This window comes from Haematobia irritans, chromosome 5 (assembly GCF_050003625.1).
Source record: "Haematobia irritans isolate KBUSLIRL chromosome 5, ASM5000362v1, whole genome shotgun sequence".
Taxonomy (NCBI): domain Eukaryota; kingdom Metazoa; phylum Arthropoda; class Insecta; order Diptera; family Muscidae; genus Haematobia; species Haematobia irritans.
The window spans coordinates 17,034,988-17,054,508 of NC_134401.1; the positions used below are offsets into that span (position 1 = coordinate 17,034,988).

The 19,521-nt window shown below is 30.7% G+C and overlaps 2 protein-coding genes across 2 annotated transcripts in view; one reads left to right on the forward strand and one right to left on the reverse strand.

Annotated features, from left to right (window-relative positions):
• The window catches only part of a (arc), a 320,776-nt gene that overhangs the window by 265,902 nt on the left and 35,353 nt on the right, over positions 1-19,521 (reverse strand). The window lies entirely within an intron of this gene.
• Positions 10,437-14,985, forward strand: LOC142238393 (uncharacterized). Its single transcript, XM_075310028.1, has 3 exons — positions 10,437-10,550; positions 10,673-10,981; positions 14,194-14,985. Exons 1-3 carry the CDS (start codon positions 10,539-10,541, stop codon positions 14,461-14,463), a joined length of 591 nt encoding a protein of 196 aa, XP_075166143.1. The 5' UTR covers positions 10,437-10,538; the 3' UTR covers positions 14,464-14,985.

Consider the following 19,521-nt stretch of genomic DNA (forward strand, 5'->3'; position numbering starts at 1 on the left):
ATAGAAATAAAATTTCGAGAAAATTTTCTATAGAAATAAACTTTTGAAAAAATTTTCTATAGAAATAAAATTTTGACAAAATTTTCAATGGAAATAAAATGTTGACAAAATTTTCTATGGAAATAAAATTTTGTCAAGATTTTCTATAGAAATAAAATTTTGACAAAATTTTCTATAGAAATATAATTTTGACCAAATTTTCTATAGAAATAAACTTTTGAGAAAATTCTTTATAGAAATAAATTTTTTAGAAAATTTTTTATAGAAATAAAATTTTGACAATAGTTTCTATAAAAGTAAACTTTTGAGAAAATTTTCTATGGAAATGAAATTTTAACAAAATTTTCTATAGAAATACAATTTGGGAAAATTTTCTATAGAAATACAATTTTGCAAAATCAGATTTTTTTGTTTGGTAGTTGTTTGACAAAATTTTCTTTAAATTTTGGTAGATTATTTTGGGCTCGAGTGGCAACCGTGGCCGGTAGTCCTGCAGTTATAGTTGAAAATGGTTGCATTTTTATTCGAGCACTTCCAGCGCATCTGCTATTGAGGTATGGCCGCTGGAAGTCCTGTATTGGTTGGGATACAAGGCGCATTCACTAAAATGGGTGCATATTCCCTTATTGTCATGTTAGATATATATATAATTTAAGAATTTATATTTTTGTTTGGGCGCCAAATTCTAAGTCATCACGAAGCAGTTCAACTTTAATTTTGCGAAAAAAAAATTGGGAATGGCGTCATTGTGAACGTCGTGCGCATTTGCTAAAAAGATATGATCACTGGGGTCCTGCAATAATTCGGTCACAATAACCATTTACTAAAATAGGTACAAATGTCATGTTCGCCTTTGGAGTGACCTCTGAAAGTCCTGCAATAGATGGGCCTCTCAAAAACCGTCTTTTTCATATACAATAGGCAAAACTATTGCAAATATTCTCCTCGAGGACCTAATTAAATGTTTTCATTAAATCTGGTCACCTACAATGTAATACTCACATATCCTAACCAGTAACGAGTTATGCAATTTACTATCGTTTAAATTAAAAAAAGTGTGACGTGAAAAAACTTTTAAATATACATCAGGTGTAAATGTTTCATATTGGTTTAAGCCATATAAGGCAATAAAAATGTGAGGAAATTTACTTTTTGACTTATTGAAGTCTATACTAATAACTGACCAGATTCAATTAAATCAACACATGCCACTAAAACAAAACAAAACCAGTGGGATTTAAACAATTCTCTAGAGATTCAATTCAAAACTTTAGTTCAATTTTAGATTTGCAAAAGAAGGTGAATTAAATTTAAGCAAAAAAACCCAAGCAGTACCCTAAAATTTAATCACTCCTTAAAATTAAAAAAAAAAAATGCTAGTTTACAAATACCACCATTCGATGAATTGTAGACCAGCCCAAATGTGTGGCATTGTCATAGCCTTTTATGTTGAATTTAGAGCTTTTCTCAATAAATAAAACCACATATAAATAAAACAATTCGGAGGCTAAATAATTGAAATTGTCGTTGATTTAAAAATTTGCACAAAGTGAAACATGTTGCAAACGTCGCTCGATCTATTTGTTATTTATGTAATAAAAAAAGATTTATCTCGAAGACTACAGAAACAGTGGTTAAAATAGAAAATCTTTGCCATTAATTTAAGTATGACAGATCAAATCTTACGTCAATATAGGAAAGGAGCCAATTTTTATTCTATATTAAAAATTAAAAATTTAATCAAATAAAAATCGACAAAAAAATTAATAAAAAATCTATTAATTTTATTAACAGAATCAATTACACATAGCAACGACCTTCACAAAAAATGATAAAAATAGTATAGACATACTACACTGAAAAAACAGTGAACCCACCAAAATTTTGTCAAAATTTCCTATAGAAATAAAATTTTGACAAAATTTTCTATAGAAATAAAATTTTGACAAAATTTTCTATAGAAATAAAATTTTGACAAAATTTTCGATGGAAATAAAATTGTGACAAGAATTTTTATGGAAGTAAAATTTTGAAAAATTTTTTTATGGAAATAAAATTTTGAAAAAAAAAATCTATAAAATAAAATTTGGACAAAATTTTCTATGGAAATAAAAGTTTGAAAAAAATTTTCTATGGAAATAAAATTTTTACAAAAATTTCGATGGAAATAAAATTTTGAAAAAAAAATTCTATAATATAAAATTTTGACTAAATTTTCTATGGAAATAAAATTTTGAAAAAAATGTTCTATGGAAATAAAATTTTGAAAAAAATTGTATAGAAATAACATTTTGGCAAAATTTTTATGGAGATAAAATTTTGAAAAAAAATGTATAAAAATAAAATTTTGACAAAATTTTCTATGAAAATAAAATTTTGACAAAATTTTCTATAGAAATAAAATTTTGAAAAAAAATTTCTATAGAAATAAAACTTTGACAAAATTTTCTATAGAAATAAATTTTTGACGAAATATTCTATAGAAATAAAATATTGAAAAAAATTTCAAAAGAAAAAAAAATTGAAAAATTTTTCTATAAAAATAAAATTTTTAAAAAATTTTCTTTAAAAAACAAAATTAACAAAATTTTCTATAGAAATACAATTTTGACATAGAAATCAAAATAAGAATTTTTATGTGGTTGTTGTTTTGGTAAAATTTTCTTCAAATTTTGGTGGCCGTGGCCGATATAGAAATAAATTTTTGACGAAATATTCTATAGAAATAAAATTTTGAAAAAATTTTCAATATAAATAAAATTTTGAAAAACTGTTCTATGAAAATAAAATTTTGAAAAAATTTTCTATGAAAATAAAATTTTAACAAAATTTTCTATAGAAATACAATTTTGACATAACATAGAAATCAAAATAAGAATTTTTATGTGGTTGTTGTTTTGGTAAAATTCTCTTAAAATTTAGGTAGATTATTTTTGGATCAAGAGATAACCGTGACCGGGACCCATAGATGCGTATGCCGTATTCCGAGTATTCGCTAATCATTCCTTTTGCATTCCAATTCCAATCGAACCGTAATGTCTGCTATTGCCTTCATTGCCCTTCGGCAAGCTGTGGAAATGTTCATGTTTTGAGGCCTCATGTTATTTCCAAGCCATTAAGCACAATATATTATATCACTCACTTCTACCTGCAGGATTGTGCTGTGGTTCGGTAATCGGATTAGGATCTCTGTGTCGGGGTCTTCTACATATACGCCCAGACCCGCCCTCTCATCCATCTTCGATCCATCAGTGTAGCAGTTATTTTCCTGTGGTATTTATTCTGGGGACCAGAGGGAACTGCTACACTCAAAAAAAAAGTGAACTCACTATGTCACTAAAGCCAATTTAACTAAATTTTAGTTCATGAACTTATTATATTTGGAGAAAGTTTCATTTACTCTAATAATTTTTTGCATACGTTAGTTAAATGAACTAAAAGACGGGAAAAAATAATACACAAATTAAGGATATAGATTTACTAAATTGGTATTTCTCATAAAATAGTTCATTATTTCTTCAAATTTGTAAATTTTACTACAAAAGCGTCCACCATGAAAAAAAATTTTAAATTTTTTTTCTTTTGAAATTTTTTTCAATTTTCTTTCGCCAAAAGAGTAGTGAAAATGTTCCTTTTGATCCGGAAGTGGTGCAAATTTGGCACAGAAGCGATGAACATGGGCTTGTCATATGACGGATGTCCACCATTTCAACAACCTTTGCACTGAATTTGCATCACTTCTTAAGGTGTGATGCGAATCCAGTGATTTCGATGTGAATAAAGAAATTTTTTGATATTTTGACAAATAAATAATTTTTAAAATTTTTTATGATTTTGAGTGCATTATAACGCTTGTCTGGAACGTTTCACATCAAATATTTTTAAAAATTAGCAATTTTTCTAGAAAGGATTTAGCATTTTTTTCGGCAAAATTTAAATAATGTGCACTATTTTATTAATTTTTAATCTGCTTTTAACCCATTTGAAATAAAATTTTAAATTGCCCATTAAAAATATGAAAAAAGCGAGTTATAACAAATTTACTCAAATTAACTTCCTGTGCAGTTAAAATAAAGAACATCTTTGGAAGGACATTTTTGGAAGTGCTTTTAAAGTTGTGCCTTAAGAAGAACTTCCAATTTTTTTGGTGGGATCATCAAAGACAACCATCGATGTCTTCTATGATATACCAGAAAACAAAAAAGTTGGAAAGACTAGGAATTATTTCAATGATGACGTCCTCACACATAGCTCAATTGGAGCCGGGAGGTGATATCCAACTTTTCGTTACCCAAAATGGGAGCTACCGTGGTGAAATGGTTAGCATGCCCGCCTTGCATACACAGGGACGTGGGTTCAAACCTTGTTTCGAACAAACACCAAAAAGTTTTTCTGAGTGTTTCAAAGCTTCTCTAAGTGGTTTCACTGCAATGTGGAACGCCGTTCGAACTCGGCTAAAAAAAGGAGGTCCCTTGTCATTTAGTTGAACAACGGGCAGGCCTCAGTGATAAGAGTGAAGTTCACCACCGTGGTATCACAATGAACTGAATAGTCTAAGTGAGCCTGAAATATCGGGCTGCCACCATACCTAACCTAACCTACCCAAAATGCTAGAGCTTGGCTTGCATGGCATGGACATGGACAAAACGCTACCACCCGAGAAACATGTTACATGTTCATTATCCAAAAATAATATATTGAATTAGGAGGTCATTATGTTCCTTCTAGAGCCCAGAAATCATATCACCTAGCTGCATAAGGGCATCCGTAGCACCCCTCACTTAAAATATTGCTGACAAATCAAAATTTCCAAAAAAAAACTATTTGACTTTTTATTATGGTGGCAAATGCCATGTCGCATATTTAAATGTCTGCAAAAAATAAAAGAATGTTGGCTAAATCCATTTTCTTTGTACGTGGAATTGTTTACATTTATTGAAAATGTCCATTTCCAGAGCTACTCCAAAAAATCCCATTCACTTCATATTTCACAATTTTCATAATTTTTAAAAGTTTTTTGATATATAAGGAAATTTTTATTTTAGTTTACTTTTCGAGTTTGATTTTATGTTTCGGTCTATCAATTGTGATCATTATCCTAACCAACCAACAACTAACGAACCAACCAACCAACCAACCAACACCCAGTGGATGAATAAGCAGACGCACTTACATTGCCTTGCCATTTGGTCAATTGCAACAACAATCATTGAAGCATAAACGTCATAATATGGCCATTATGGCAATTCTGAAGTTACAATTCTTCCAGTATGGCCGTTTTTGTCTCTGATTATGACGAAAATGGCAAGTTAAATGAATCGCTTGGACGCATGGAATAGCAACGAACAACGCCTCATTACATCTTTTGGGCATACAAAGGCGATTGGCGTGGACTCCAAATGATCTGCAGTATAAATGATCTCGATCGATATTTTTAAGATGACTGGTTTGAGAGTGTGATTTGTTCATTTCAAAGTAAAACATCATTCAAAAATTCATTGAGTGAGGTGATGATGGTTCGGGGGGAAGGATACCTAATACTAGTTTTTAGAATTCATGGAATATACTATGAGAATATAGCTTTAATATTCAAATATATTGATTGGCAAGAATAACACAGAAATTTATTTTATTTTGAATTATTTTATTAGGTGGATTTCATATTAACTGTGATGATTCCCTAACCATCCCATAAGGTCTACCATAATTGCTTTCCTATGGATGAAGTGTGAAATAGCTTTGTAATTATTTGGTCATAATCGAATTCCTTTGATACATATGTATGGTATATAAGGAATGACAGCGTGGGAATTGTTTTCCAAAAAAGACTGTAAGAGTGTGCCATTTAAAAAAATCTCTTCTGGGAAATTTTAATTATTGTAGTGAGTCAAAAAGGTCGCTTCCATACCATTTGACCTGGCACTAGAGAACAGGGAATAGCCCTGTACTGTGCCTGGGGTTGATCCATTTCCCGTAGAGTAATTATCCACCGATATAGACGCTTGATGATTAAAAGACATATACTGACATCACATGTCGAATTTCAACAACATCGGATGCAAATTGCAATCTCAAAGGCTCAAGAAGTTAAAACTGGAGATCGGTTTATATGGAGGCTATAACTAAATATAGTCCGATGTGGCCCATAACAATACCATTCGACCTACATCAATATTTCGTTCGGAAGTTAGGGGTTGTTTATCAGACATTGCAACGGACATTGCAATCGGCTCACAATTTCACCACGACGAAGAAAAAATCTTTTCGTATGAAAAAAATATTTTTTCTTCGAAAGAAAGGTTTTTTTTTTTTAATTTTATTTTAGCACTTTTAAAATATGCAATATTACATAAAGGGTGGTTAAATTGTAAGGGGCGATGTTGAATGTGAACCACATCTAAACGCCAAGTTTTTTTCCGAATTTTATTTGACATTTCTCTATTTCAGACTTACTCAATTTGAACCATGGAGAGATACACAATCTAACAACGTGTTAAATGGTTCCAAGAAATGGCAACAGTGGATGATCAATTTTCGAAGAAAATCATCTTCAGTGATGAGGCACATTTTGACCTCAGTGGATTCGTCAATAAACAGAATTGCCTCATTTGGGGGAATAAGAATCCAAGAGTGATTGTCGAAAAACCAATGCACCCACAAAGAGTGACTGTTTGGTGCGGTTTATTGGCTGGCGGCATCATCGGGCTGTATTTTTTCCAAAATGAGGCCGGTCAGGCAGTTACTGTGAATGGTGTTCGCTATCGTGAGATGATAACGAACTTTTTATGGCCCGAATTGGAAGATATGGATGTGGACGATATGTGGTTTCAGCAGAACGGTGCCACTTGCCACACAGCTAACGAAACAATGGCTCTTTTGCGCAACAAATTCAATGGCCGTGTTATCTCACGTAATGGCGATGTCAATTGGCCGCCAAGGTCATGTGATTTGACACCGTTGGACTTTTTTCTTTGGGGTTATTTGAAAGAAAAGGTGTACGTCGATAAGCCAGCAACAATTCAAGAGTTAAAGGATGAGATAATTCGGCAAATTAACGACATAGAACCTCCATTATGCCTCAGCGTCATCGAAAATTTGGACCATCGGATGAAGGTGTGCCACCGAGGTCGCGGCGCCCATTTGGCCGATATTTTGTTCCATACATACTTGAGTAATACCATATATCATAATAAAATAAAATTACAATAATTTCCTAAATAGTTTGTGTTTTATTCAAAATCAACATCGGCCCTTGAAATTTTAACCACCCTTTATCCTCTTAGTGGGTGTATAATTATGCCTTAAATTGTTTTAACGATTTTAACTTGCCCCTACAAGGGAAAGTTAACACTTCAACCAAAAGGGAGAACCAGAAACATTTATTTATATATACAAGTTTGTCAACACTTTATTCCTATAGAAAATTTTGTCAAAATTTTATTTCTATAGAAAATTTTATCAAAAATGTTATTTCTATAGAAAATTTTGTCAAAATTTTATATCCATAGAAAATTTTGTAAAAATTTTATTTCTATAGAAAATTTGTCAAAAATTGTATTTCTATAGAAAATTTTGTCAAAATTGTATTTCTATAGAAAATGTTGTCAAAATTTTATTTCTATAGAAAATTTAGTCAACATTTTATTTCTATAGACAATTTTGTCAAAATTTTATTTCTACTGAAAATTTTGTCAAAATTTTATTTCTATAGAAAATTTTGTAAAAATTTTATTTCTATAGAAAATTTTGTCAAAATTTTATTTCTATAGAAAATTTTATCACAATTTTATTTCTATTGAAAATTGTGTCAAAATTATATTTCTATAGAAATATTTGTCAAAATTTAATTTCTATAAAAAATTTTGTCAAAATTTAATTTCTATGGAAAATTTTGCAAAATTTTATTCCTATAGAAAAATTTTGTCAAAATTTTATTTCTATAGAAAATTTTGTCAAAATTTCATTTATATAGGAGATTTTATGAAAATTTTATATTTATAGAAAATTTTGTCAACATTTTATTTCATTTTGTCAAAATTTCATGTCTATAGAACGTTTTGTCCAATGTTTATTTCTATGAAAATTTTTGTCACGATTTCATTTCTATAGAAAATTTCTCATTCAATTACATAGAAATTTTTGTCAAAGTTTTATTCCTGTAGAAAATTTTGTCAAAATTGTATTTTTATTGAAAATTTTGTCAAAATTTTATTTTTATAGAAAATTTTGTCAAAAATTTATTTATATAGAAAATTTTGTCAAAATTTTATATCTATAGAAAATTTTATCAAAATTTTATTTCTATAGAAAATTTTGTCAAAATTTTATTTCTATAGAAAATTTTGTCAAAATTTTATTTCTGCAAAAAAATTTGTTAAATTTTTATTTCTATAGAAAATTTTGTCAACATTTTATTTGTATAGAAAATTTTGTCAAAATTTTATTTCTATAGAAAATGTTGACAAAATTTTATTTCTATAGAAAAGTTTATCAAAATATTATTTCTAAAGAAAATTTTGTCAAAACTTTATTTTTATAGAAAATTTTGCCAAAAAATTCATTTCTATAGAATATTTGGTCAAAATTTTATGTCTATAGAAAATTTTGTCAAAAATTTTTTCCTATAGAAAATTTTATCAAAATTTTATTCCTATAGAAAATTTTGTCAAATTGTATTTCTATTGAAAATTTTGTCAAAATTTTATTTCTATAGAAAATTTTGTGTAAATTTTATTTCTATAGAAAATTTTGTCAACATTTTATTTTTATAGAACATTTTGTCAAAGTTTTATTTCTATAGAATATTTTGCCAAAAATTTTATTTCTATAGAAAATTTTGTCAAAATTTTTTTTCTATAGAAATTTTTGTACCTCTTAGTTGGAGAGGAATATTGTGCAAAATCTATTAAAACATGAAGAATTCTCCCAATCCCCCTGTACTGTTCTATAATTTTTGGTAGAATTTTACCAACTGTGGCATCCGTGATTCCAATACGGTACGCGATCGAACCGTAATGTCTGCTATTGTCTTTATTGCCCTCCGGCGATACGTGAACATGTTCACGTTTTGTGACCTCGTGTTATTTCCAAGCCAATTAACACAATCAGTTATGTCCCACACTTCTGCCTGCAGGATTGTTCCGTGATCTGGAAATCGGAATAGGATCTCTGGGCGGCGCTCAATGCCGTCCCTCACCCATCTTGGATCCCTCGGTTTAGGAGTTATTTTCCCTCTGGTATCTGTTCTTGGGCCCCATTCTCTCAGGGCTATACTACTAATGTCAGAATGTTACACTCGGCAGCTATGGCCACCTCAGTTATACGATCATGGATTGTTGCGGCATCTGCTATTACACCCACCGTCTTCCGTATTACTCTACGATGGTTCGTGTTTCCATCCTGAACCTATTAAGTATCCAAAGCCCTGACTGGCGTTGTCTTCATTCCCCAGTTGTGCCAAGACATCATTTCCGTTGGACTCGTTGTAAAATGTCTATGTCCAACAAACTATCGACCTGTATGCCAGGATTGGCCTTATTAAGCTCCCATATATCCAGTGCTTCGCCTTTGGATTCAGGCCCCATTTAGAGCCGAACATCTGTAGGCTTCCTAAGTCCTCTCTTTGATATGACTCTTCCAATTCAGCTTCATGCCTCCTAAGTACTTTATTTTGTTGGACATTGATATTGCCAAGTCCAAAAAACTCGGTTCGATATATTGGGCCAATTTAGTCCTTCTAGAGAATTGGTATAATTCTGTCTTCTTCGGATTAAAATTCAAGTAACAAGAGTAACTCATTCATAAGTTTTTGGTTAGGCGAAGTTAAAAAAAGAATCAAGGCTTCCCCGTCTCACATGTTGGCTGACATATGGTCAACTTCCCTTACCAAAATAAACGATTATGCATCCGAGTAAACTAGATTCACTCTTTATGGTCAGCATCAACGACCTCACTTGTTAGACATAAAATCGCCATCTCAGCCTATAATGAGGATCGTCCAGCCAAGAATCAAACCCTCAAAGTTGAAACAAGTGGCATGCAACATGTCGCACTTAAGACTAACTTTGGAGCAGAGACAAACATAAAAAAATGAGAAACAAAGCTCGAGTTACAAATAAAAATGAATCGAAATGACCGTTTTTTAAACATTTTCTTGGAACATTGAAAATTTTGAACCGTTTTTGTTTTTTTTTTTTTAATTTGTGTTTTTGTTCAACTTGCCAACAGTTGGTATTTTGTGATTGTGCGTGTTTTAGGCGCGAACAGAAGAAATCAATAACTAAGATTCTTTATGTGTCGCCAGAGTTTAGTTAAACGTTTTTGTTTTTTTTTTTCTAACTTACGAATGTATTCGAAGATTTGATTTTTGTGATTTTTTCTCGCCAAGAGGTGTTCAAGTTTTTTGTTATAAAAGTATCGCAAACCTATGATGAATTGCAGTATCGCATAACGCATCTAAACGGGCAGACATAGTCAGTTAGAAATACAATTGAACCCAGTGTTAAATTGCAAACAATCACACAAAAAAATCCTTAAAAATGAAATTTTTGGTGAGCAAAGTGTTCAGAATTTTTGGTGATATGATTTTAAAAAAATATTAAAAAAATAATTTATGTGGAAAAACAGGAAAATAAAATTAAAAATAAATCCTATAATATTATGTGTGTTATAGATCCTTGTGTCTTTAATCGCAACTACCATTGCTGCTCCTGGTGGATTATATGGCGGTCATGGTGGTTATTTCGGTGGTTATGCTGCTCCAGCCATTAGTTATGCTGCTCCTGCCGTTAGCTATGCTGCCCCTGCAGTCGTTAAGACTGCAGTAGCTGCGCCAGCCATTAGCTATGCCGCTCCTGCTGTCTCATATGCTGCTCCTGCAGCGGTTTCATATGCCGCCCCTGCTGTTTCATATGCTGCTGCCCCAGCTGTTGTTAAAGCTGTAGCTGCTCCAGCGGCCACCAGTTATGCCTCTTTTACCTCGGTAAGGACTAACCCGGAAGTAGTTAGAACTCAATAGCTTCTTACAACTATGTTGAACTTAAGACCAAGCTTTGTACGAAATATTATAATATTTTACCATAAATTTCTATAGAAATAGAATTTTGACAAAATTTTCTATAGAAATAAAATTTTGACAAAATTTTCTATAGAAATAAAATTTTGACAAAATTTTCTATAGAAATAAAATTTTGACAAAATTTTCTATAGAAATAAAATTTTGACAAAATTTTCTATAGAAATAAAATTTCGACAAAATTTTCTATAGAAATAAAATTTTGACAAAATTTTCTATAGAAATACAGTTTTGACAAAATGTTGTATAGCAATAAAATTTTGACAAAATTTTCTATAGAAATAAAATTTTGGCAAAATTGTGTATAGAAATAAAATTCTGACTAAATTTTCTATTGAAATAAAATTTTGACAAAATTTTCTATTGAAATAAAATTTTGACAAAATTTTCTATAGAAATAAAATTTTAACAAAATTTTCATTAGAAATAAGATTTTATTTTATAGAAGTAAAATATTGAGAAAATTTTCTATAGAAATAAAATAATATTTAATAATATATAATAATATAAATAATATTTTGATACATTTTTTAGAAATAAAATTTAGACAACATTTTCTATAGAAATAAAATTTTGATAATTAATATTGACAAAATTTTCTCGAAAAATAAAATTTTGACAACATTTTCTCGAAAAATAAAATTTTGACAAAATTTTCTCGAAAAATAAAATTTTGACAAAATTTTCTATAGAAATAAAATTTTGACAAAATTTTCTATAGAAATAAAATTTTGACAAAATTTTCTATAGAATAAAATTTTGACAAAATTTTCTATAGAAATAAAATTTTGACAAAATTTTCTATAGAAATAAAATTTTGACAAAATTTTCATTAGAAATAATATTTTGACAAAATTTTCTATAGAAATAAAATTTTGACAAACTTTTCTATAGAAATAAAATTGTGACAAAATTTTCTATAGAAATAAAATTTTGGCAAAATTTTCTATATAAATAATATTTTGATACATTTTTTTAGAAATAAAATTTTGACAAAATTTTCTATAGAAATAAAATTTTGATAATTAACATTGACAAAATTTTCTATAGAAATAAAATTTTGACAAAATTTGCTATGGAAATAAAATTTTGACAAAATTTTCTATGGAAATAAAATTTTGACAAAATTTTTCTATAGAAACAAAAATTTTGACAAAATTTTCTATATAAATAAAATGTTGACAAAATTTTCTATAGAAATAAAATTTTGACAAAATTTTCTATAGAAATAAAATTCTGACTAAATTTTCTAATGAAATACAATTTTGACAAAATTTTCATTAGAAATAAAAATTTATTTTATAGAAATAAAATTTTGACAAAATGTTCAATGGAAATAAAATTTTGACAAAATTTTCTATGGAAATAAAATTTTGACAAAATTTTTCTATAAAAAAAAAATTTTTGACAAAAATTTTCTATAGAAATAAAATTTTGACAAAATTTTCTATAGAAATACAAATTTTAAAAAAATTTCTATATAAATAAAATGTTGACAAAATTTTCTATAGAAATAAAATTTTGACAAAATTTTCTATAGAAATAAAATTCTGACTAAATTTTCTAATGAAATAAAATTTTGACAAAATTTTCATTAGAAATAAAAATTTATTTTATAGAAATAAAATTTTGACAAAATTTTCTATGGAAATAAAATTTTGACAAAATTTTCCACAGAAATAAAATTTTGACAAAATTTTCTATAGAAATAAAATTTTTACAAAGTTTGGCAAGATAAGATTTTTTTGTTTGGTTGGTGGCAACCGTGATCCTGTATCTGAAAACGAAAACGCTCTTAGATTCTCTTAGAACATTGTGCAATTCTCTCTTACCAATGAGGGCTGACGGATTTTATATTTAGCTCACATTTTATATTTCCCTTTTTTATAGCCGAGTCGGAAACCACGAGTACTCATCCTTCATATTGTAATGAGCAGGTTTATTTAGTATCCTCTTAACCCTAGACCGTCATGATGACTTTCAAGGGTTAATTCTAGGTTTGTTTGGAGTGGGGGTTACGGAAAAAACTTAATGCAGTCAAAAGGAACGAGAAGAGTGTATACTCCCAAAAAATGTGAACCCAACAATATTAATCCAAAGATTAAAAATATCAGTTCATTTGAGGGTTATTAGTTTAAAACAAATACGTTTTTCTTTAAATTGAGGAAAATTTGTCTTATTTCAAAGACAAAAGGTATACATATAAACCTCAAAGTCAAGTATCGTAATTATAAAAAAAATTAATAGCAATTTCTTTATTTTAAAGAAAGTTGATCTTAATATAGTGAAAATTTTGTGTCCCTAAATTTAGGGAACATAATACTTTTTATTAGGTCAACATTTCGCATATAGACCAAACTTACCACTAGAAAAAATTATTATTTTTTTTATTTGAAACAAAAAAATAATAATTTTAATATTGTGAAAATTTTGGGTCCTTAATTAGGACAATATTATTTTGAATATATATGCATGTACATCCGACCATAAAAATTATGATGATTCTAAAACATTTAAAATTTCTTTATTTTAAAGAAATGTGTGTATTGTAAAAGTTTTAGTGAGTAAATTTCTTAGTGAGTTAAATTGCCCTTTTTTATTTATTTTGTTTTAATTTATACATTAAAGATAACCTAGAGCTTACTTCACAGATGCAACATCACGATTCGATATCTTTGTTCTTTTATATTAATTAATTTTATTCAAATAACTTTGTTTAATGTACACTGAGTAACCCGTGAACCCACCAGGAAGAAATATTTTGGCTAATTTTACACAATTTAGATTATTTTTCAAAAATTTTAACTAAACAGTATTACAAACACTGACATCACGCAGATATCACAAAAATATGAAAATATTTTTCGACAAATTCAAGAAAATTTAATATACAAAATTATTTTTTTTTTCACTTCTTAAAAAAAATTTTGCAGTTTGAAGGAAAAAATTGGACTTCAAAATTGCAATAATGTATTTAGTGCCATACGAAGTTCAAGATGGGCGCATTATTGATAGAATTCACAAATTTTAGTAATTTTAATAATTCGACGAACTAAAACTAAATTGACATTTTATATTGACATCTCATAATCCTTTCGTTTATTCTATTATTTCGATAGGTCGTAAATCATCCAGCTGCTGTTAAGACTGTAGCTGTTGCCGCTCCAGCACCCGTTGTCAAAGTAGCTGCCGCCCCCGCTGTCACATATGCCGCGGCACCAGCCGTTTCATATGCTGCACCTGCTGTTTCCTATGCTGCCCCTGCTGTGTCCTATGCTGCCGCCCCAGCTGTCTCATACGCTGCCGCCCCAGCTGTCTCATATGCTGCCGCCCCAGCCATTTCCCTAGGATATGGTCATGGTTTTGGCTATGGTCATGGACACCATTAAATAACTCAAATAACTTTTATAGAGAAAACTTTGCATCTAACAAAAAAAAAGGACATCGAAAACAAAACCGCCATCTTAAAATTGTGTGACATTTTTAACCTTTATTATTTAGTCTAGAGGAAAATTGTTACGTTTCATTTTTTGACAATTTTATAACACATAATTAATTATCTAATTATACCACCAACAAAGGATACATAACGAAGAACAAAAACCACCCTAAGATGTATGTTAGGTTGTTGTTTTTGTTTGTTTTTTCGTAAACAATAATTAAGCAGAAAGAATCATTTCTTTTTTTAATTTTTCCAATACTTTTTTTCCCAGTTTCATTAACCTTTCTTCGTATAAACAGCAAGTATTTTCTTATTTAATTATTAAGTGGCAATGATGAAAAAAGTTCAATGAATGTTATATGGAAAAATAATAATTAAATATTCTTAAGGATTTTGTAAAAACAAAACACAAAAAGGTAATGGAAAATATATAAATGAGATATGTGTGAACTTTTTTCTCAAAAAATTAGATGAAGTAAAGTGTTGTTTTTTTTATTTATTATTATACCCTCCACCATAGGATGGGGGTATATTAACTTTGTCATTCCGTTTGTAACACATCGAAATATTGCTCCATAAAGTATATATATTCTGGGTCGAGGTGAAATTCTGAGTCGATCTGAGCATGTCCGCCCGTCCGTCCGTCTGTTGAAATCACGCTAACTTCCGAACGAAATAAGCTATCGACTTGAAACTTGGCACAAGTAGTTGTTATTGATATAGGTCGGATGGTATTGCAAATGGGCCATATCGGTCCACTCTTACGTACAGCCCCCATATAAACGGACCCCCAAATTTGGCTTGCGGGGACTCTAAGAGAAGCAAATTTCATCCGATCCAGCTGAAATTTGGTGCATGGTGTCAGCATATGATCTCTAACAACCATGCAAAAATTGGTCCACATCGGTCCATATTTATATATAGCCCCCATATAAACCAAGCCCCCGATTTGGCTTGCGGAGCCTCTAAGAGAAGCAAATTTCATCCAATCCGGCCGAAATTTGGTACATGGTGTAAGTATATGGTCTCTAATGACCATGCAAAAAATGGTCCATATCGGTCCATAATTATATATAGCCCCCATATAAACCGGTCACCAGATTTGACCTCAGGAGCCTCTTGGAAGACCAAAATTCATCTCATTCAGTTGAAATTTGGTACGTGGTGTTAATATATGCCCTCAAACACCCATGCAAAATTTGGTCGAAATCGGCCCATAATTATATATAGCCCCCATATAAACCGATCCCCAGATTTGACCTCCGGAGCCCCTTGGAAGAGCAAAATTCATCCGATTCGGTTGAAATTTGGTACGTGATGTTAGTATATGGCATCCAACAACCATGCAGGAATTGGTTCATATCAGTCCATAATTATATATATAGCCCCCATATAAACCGATCCCAAGATTTAACCTCCTGTGCCTTTTGGAGAAGCAAAATTCATCCGATCTGGTTGAAATTTGGTACGTGATGGTAGTATATGATATTTAACAGCCAAGCCAAAAGTAGTCCATATCAGTCCATAATCATATAACAATAGCCCACATATAAACCAATCCCAAGATTTGATTTTGGAGCCTCTTGGAGGAGCAAATTTCATCCGAGTCAGTTGAAATTTGGTACATTGTGCTAGTATGTGGCCCTTAACAACCATGCCTAACTAGGTCCATATCGGTCAATAGTTATATATAGCCCTCAGATAAATCGATCCCCAATCACACAAAAATTGGCCCATATCAAGTTCATAATTGCCCCCATATAAGCGACCCCCATATCTCAATTCTGGCTCTCTACCACGTATGGACTAACTCACAATTTAGAAAACGATGTTAAGAAGTTTTAAGATACCACAACCCAAGTAATTCGATTGTGGATGACAGTCTGTATGTTAGTGCAAGTTTCTATGCAATCCATGGTGGAGGGTACATAAGATTCGGCCTGGCCCAACTTACGGCCGTATATACTTGTTGTTATTTTAGCTTGATTTTGTATTAAGGTAATTTTCTGGCAATTCTTGTATTATGGTAGAATTCTCATAAGCCCAAAAGATGTTAGAGTGAGTGAAATTTGCTTCTCTTTCACCTTGTCTCTCTCTCAAGGTTGAATATTTTATCATTGCCACATTTTTTGTTACCAACAACAAAACTCTTTATACCAAAAATTATTAACTAGAAAATTTGATGAAGTGAAGTGTTGTTTTAGTTTATTTTTGTCTTTTTTCCCTTTTAAGTTGTTCTGTCTTAAGAACATTTCCTAGTGATTATTTTAACATATTTATGACAGAAAATTCAGCTTGGCATAAGCATAAGTTCTCTCTCTCTCAAGGTTGAATATTTTACTTAGACATTATCATTGTCATCCTTTGTTTTCAATAACAAAACTCTTTAAAGCAAAAATTATTAACTAAAAAATTAGATGACGTGAATTATTTTTTAATTCATTATTGTTTTTTTCTTGTTTAAGTTGTTCTGTATTAAGGACTAATTCTTGAATTTATTGCAGAACACTCAGCTTGACCCAATAAGCATAAGAGCACAAAATATAAGGGTGAGTGGATTTTGGTTCTCTCTCTCACTATCACTCTTTCTCTCTTAAGGATGAATATTTTACTTATGCACAGTGTGGTTATTTTAGGAGTTTTCCAGTTAAATTTATCTCATATATTTCTTGTATTTAACCTCAAAAGGTTTACCGTTTGCAATTATTAATTTAGTATTATTTTTAGCATTACAATTTAAAATATGTTAGTACTTTTTAAAGTAATAAGTTCGTGCATTTCTTTGTAACATTAAGAGTGACTTGAAGCCCTTAGCATACCAATCGTCTCAGAAGCAATTTCAACGATGTCCGTTTCCTTGTCTGTTTGACCATGTATTTCTGTGTTCAAAATGCACTGAAAACCAATGAATCCACCAGGAAGAAACATTTTGGTTAATTTTAGAAAATTTTGAATATTTTTAGAAAATTTCAACTAAACAGTATTACAAACGCGGACATCACATCGATATCACAAAAATAACTAAATATTTTTTTTAACAAATTGAAGAAAATTTATGAGACATAATTAATTTTTTTTTTAATTTGTTAAAGAAAATTTTGTAGTTTGAAAGAAATAATTGGAGTTCAAAATTTGCAAAAATATCTTTAGTGCCATACGAAGTTCAAGTAGGGGCATTTGTAGTAAAATTTAAAAATTTAGAGAAATACGAATTGAATAAATGAAGCCAAGGTTTTATATTTCGATTCAATCTGCCCAACACTTGGCGTATTTATTAACCGATTCTCATTTAATTTTGCATATGATAGTTTTTTTTTATGAATTTATTTCTTGGAAATAGTCAGTCCAAACGGTACAGATTTTGTTTTAGCTCTCATAGAATATATGTTCTTATTTATTAACTCATCATATTAAAATTTGGCATAATCTAATATTTTATAGCACATACTACACTAGCAAAACTTGATCAGGGAAAAAATTGTAAGACGATATAAGCATGTCCGTCTGTCTGTCTGTCTGTCTGTTGTAATCACGCTAAGTTTTCAATAATGGAACTATCGCCCTGAAACTTGGCACATAATCGTCTTTTGTCTGCGCGCAGGCGAAGTTCGAAGACGGGCTTTATCGGTCCAGGTTTTGATATAGCTCCCATATAAACCGATCCCCCGATTTGGGGTCTTGGGCTTCTAGAATTCGTAGTTTTTATCCAATTTGCCTGAAATTGGAAATCTAGAGGTATTCTAGCACCATATAAAGGTGTACCGAAAATTGTGAATATCGGACCATATTTTGATATAGCCCCCATATAGACCCATCTCGCGATGTTATTTCATGGGCTTCTAGAATTCGTAGTTTTTACCCAATTTGCCTGAAATTGGAAATCTAGAGGTATTCTAGGACCATAAAGAGGTGTACCGAAAATAGTGATTATCGGACCATGTTTTGATATAGCCCCCATATAGACCGATCTCCCGATTTTAGTTCTTGGGCTTCTAGAACCCGTAGTTTTTACCCAATTTGCCTGAAATTGGATATCTAGAGGTATTCTAGAACCATAAAGAGGTGTACCGAAAATGGTGATTATCGGACCATGTTTTGATATAGCCCCCATATAGACCGATCTCCCGATTTTAGTTCTTGGGCTTCTAGAACCCGTAGTTTTTACCCAATTAGCCTGAAATTGGAAATCTAGAAATATTCTAGGACCATATAGAGGTGTACCGAATATTGTGATTATCGGACCAGGTTTTGATATAGCCCCCATATAGACCGATCTCCCGATTTTAGTTCTTGGGCTTCTAGAACCCGTAGTTTTTACCCAATTAGCCTGAAATTGGATATCTAGAGGTATTCTAGAACCATAGAGGTGTACCGAAAATGGTGATTATCGGACCATGTTTTGATATAGCCCCCATATAGACCGATCCCGCGATGTTATTTCATGGGCTTCTAGAATCCGTAGTTTTTATCCAATTTGCCTGAAAATGGAAATCTAGAGGTATTCTAGAACCATAAAGAGGTGTACCGAAAATGGTGATTATCGGTCCAGGTTTTGATATAGCTCCCATATAAACCGATCCCTCGATTTCGGGTCTTGGGCTTCTAGATTTCGTAGTTTTTACCCAATTTGCCTGAAATTGGAAATCTAGAGGTATTCTAGCACCATATAAAGGTGTACCGAAAATGGTGATTATCGGTCCAGGTTTTGATATAGCTCCCATATAAACCGATCCCCCGATTTCGGGTCTTGGGCTTCTAGAATTCGTAGTTTTTACCCAATTTGCCTGAAATTGGAAATCTAGAGGTATTCTAGCACCATATAAAGGTGTACCGAAAATTGTGAATATCGGACCATATTTTGATATAGCCCCCATATAGACCGATCCCGCGATGTTATTTCATGGGCTTCTAGAATCCGTATTTTTTACCCAATTTGCCTGAAATTGGATATCTAGAGGTATTCTAGAACCATAAAGAGGTGTACCGAAAATGGTGATTATCGGAC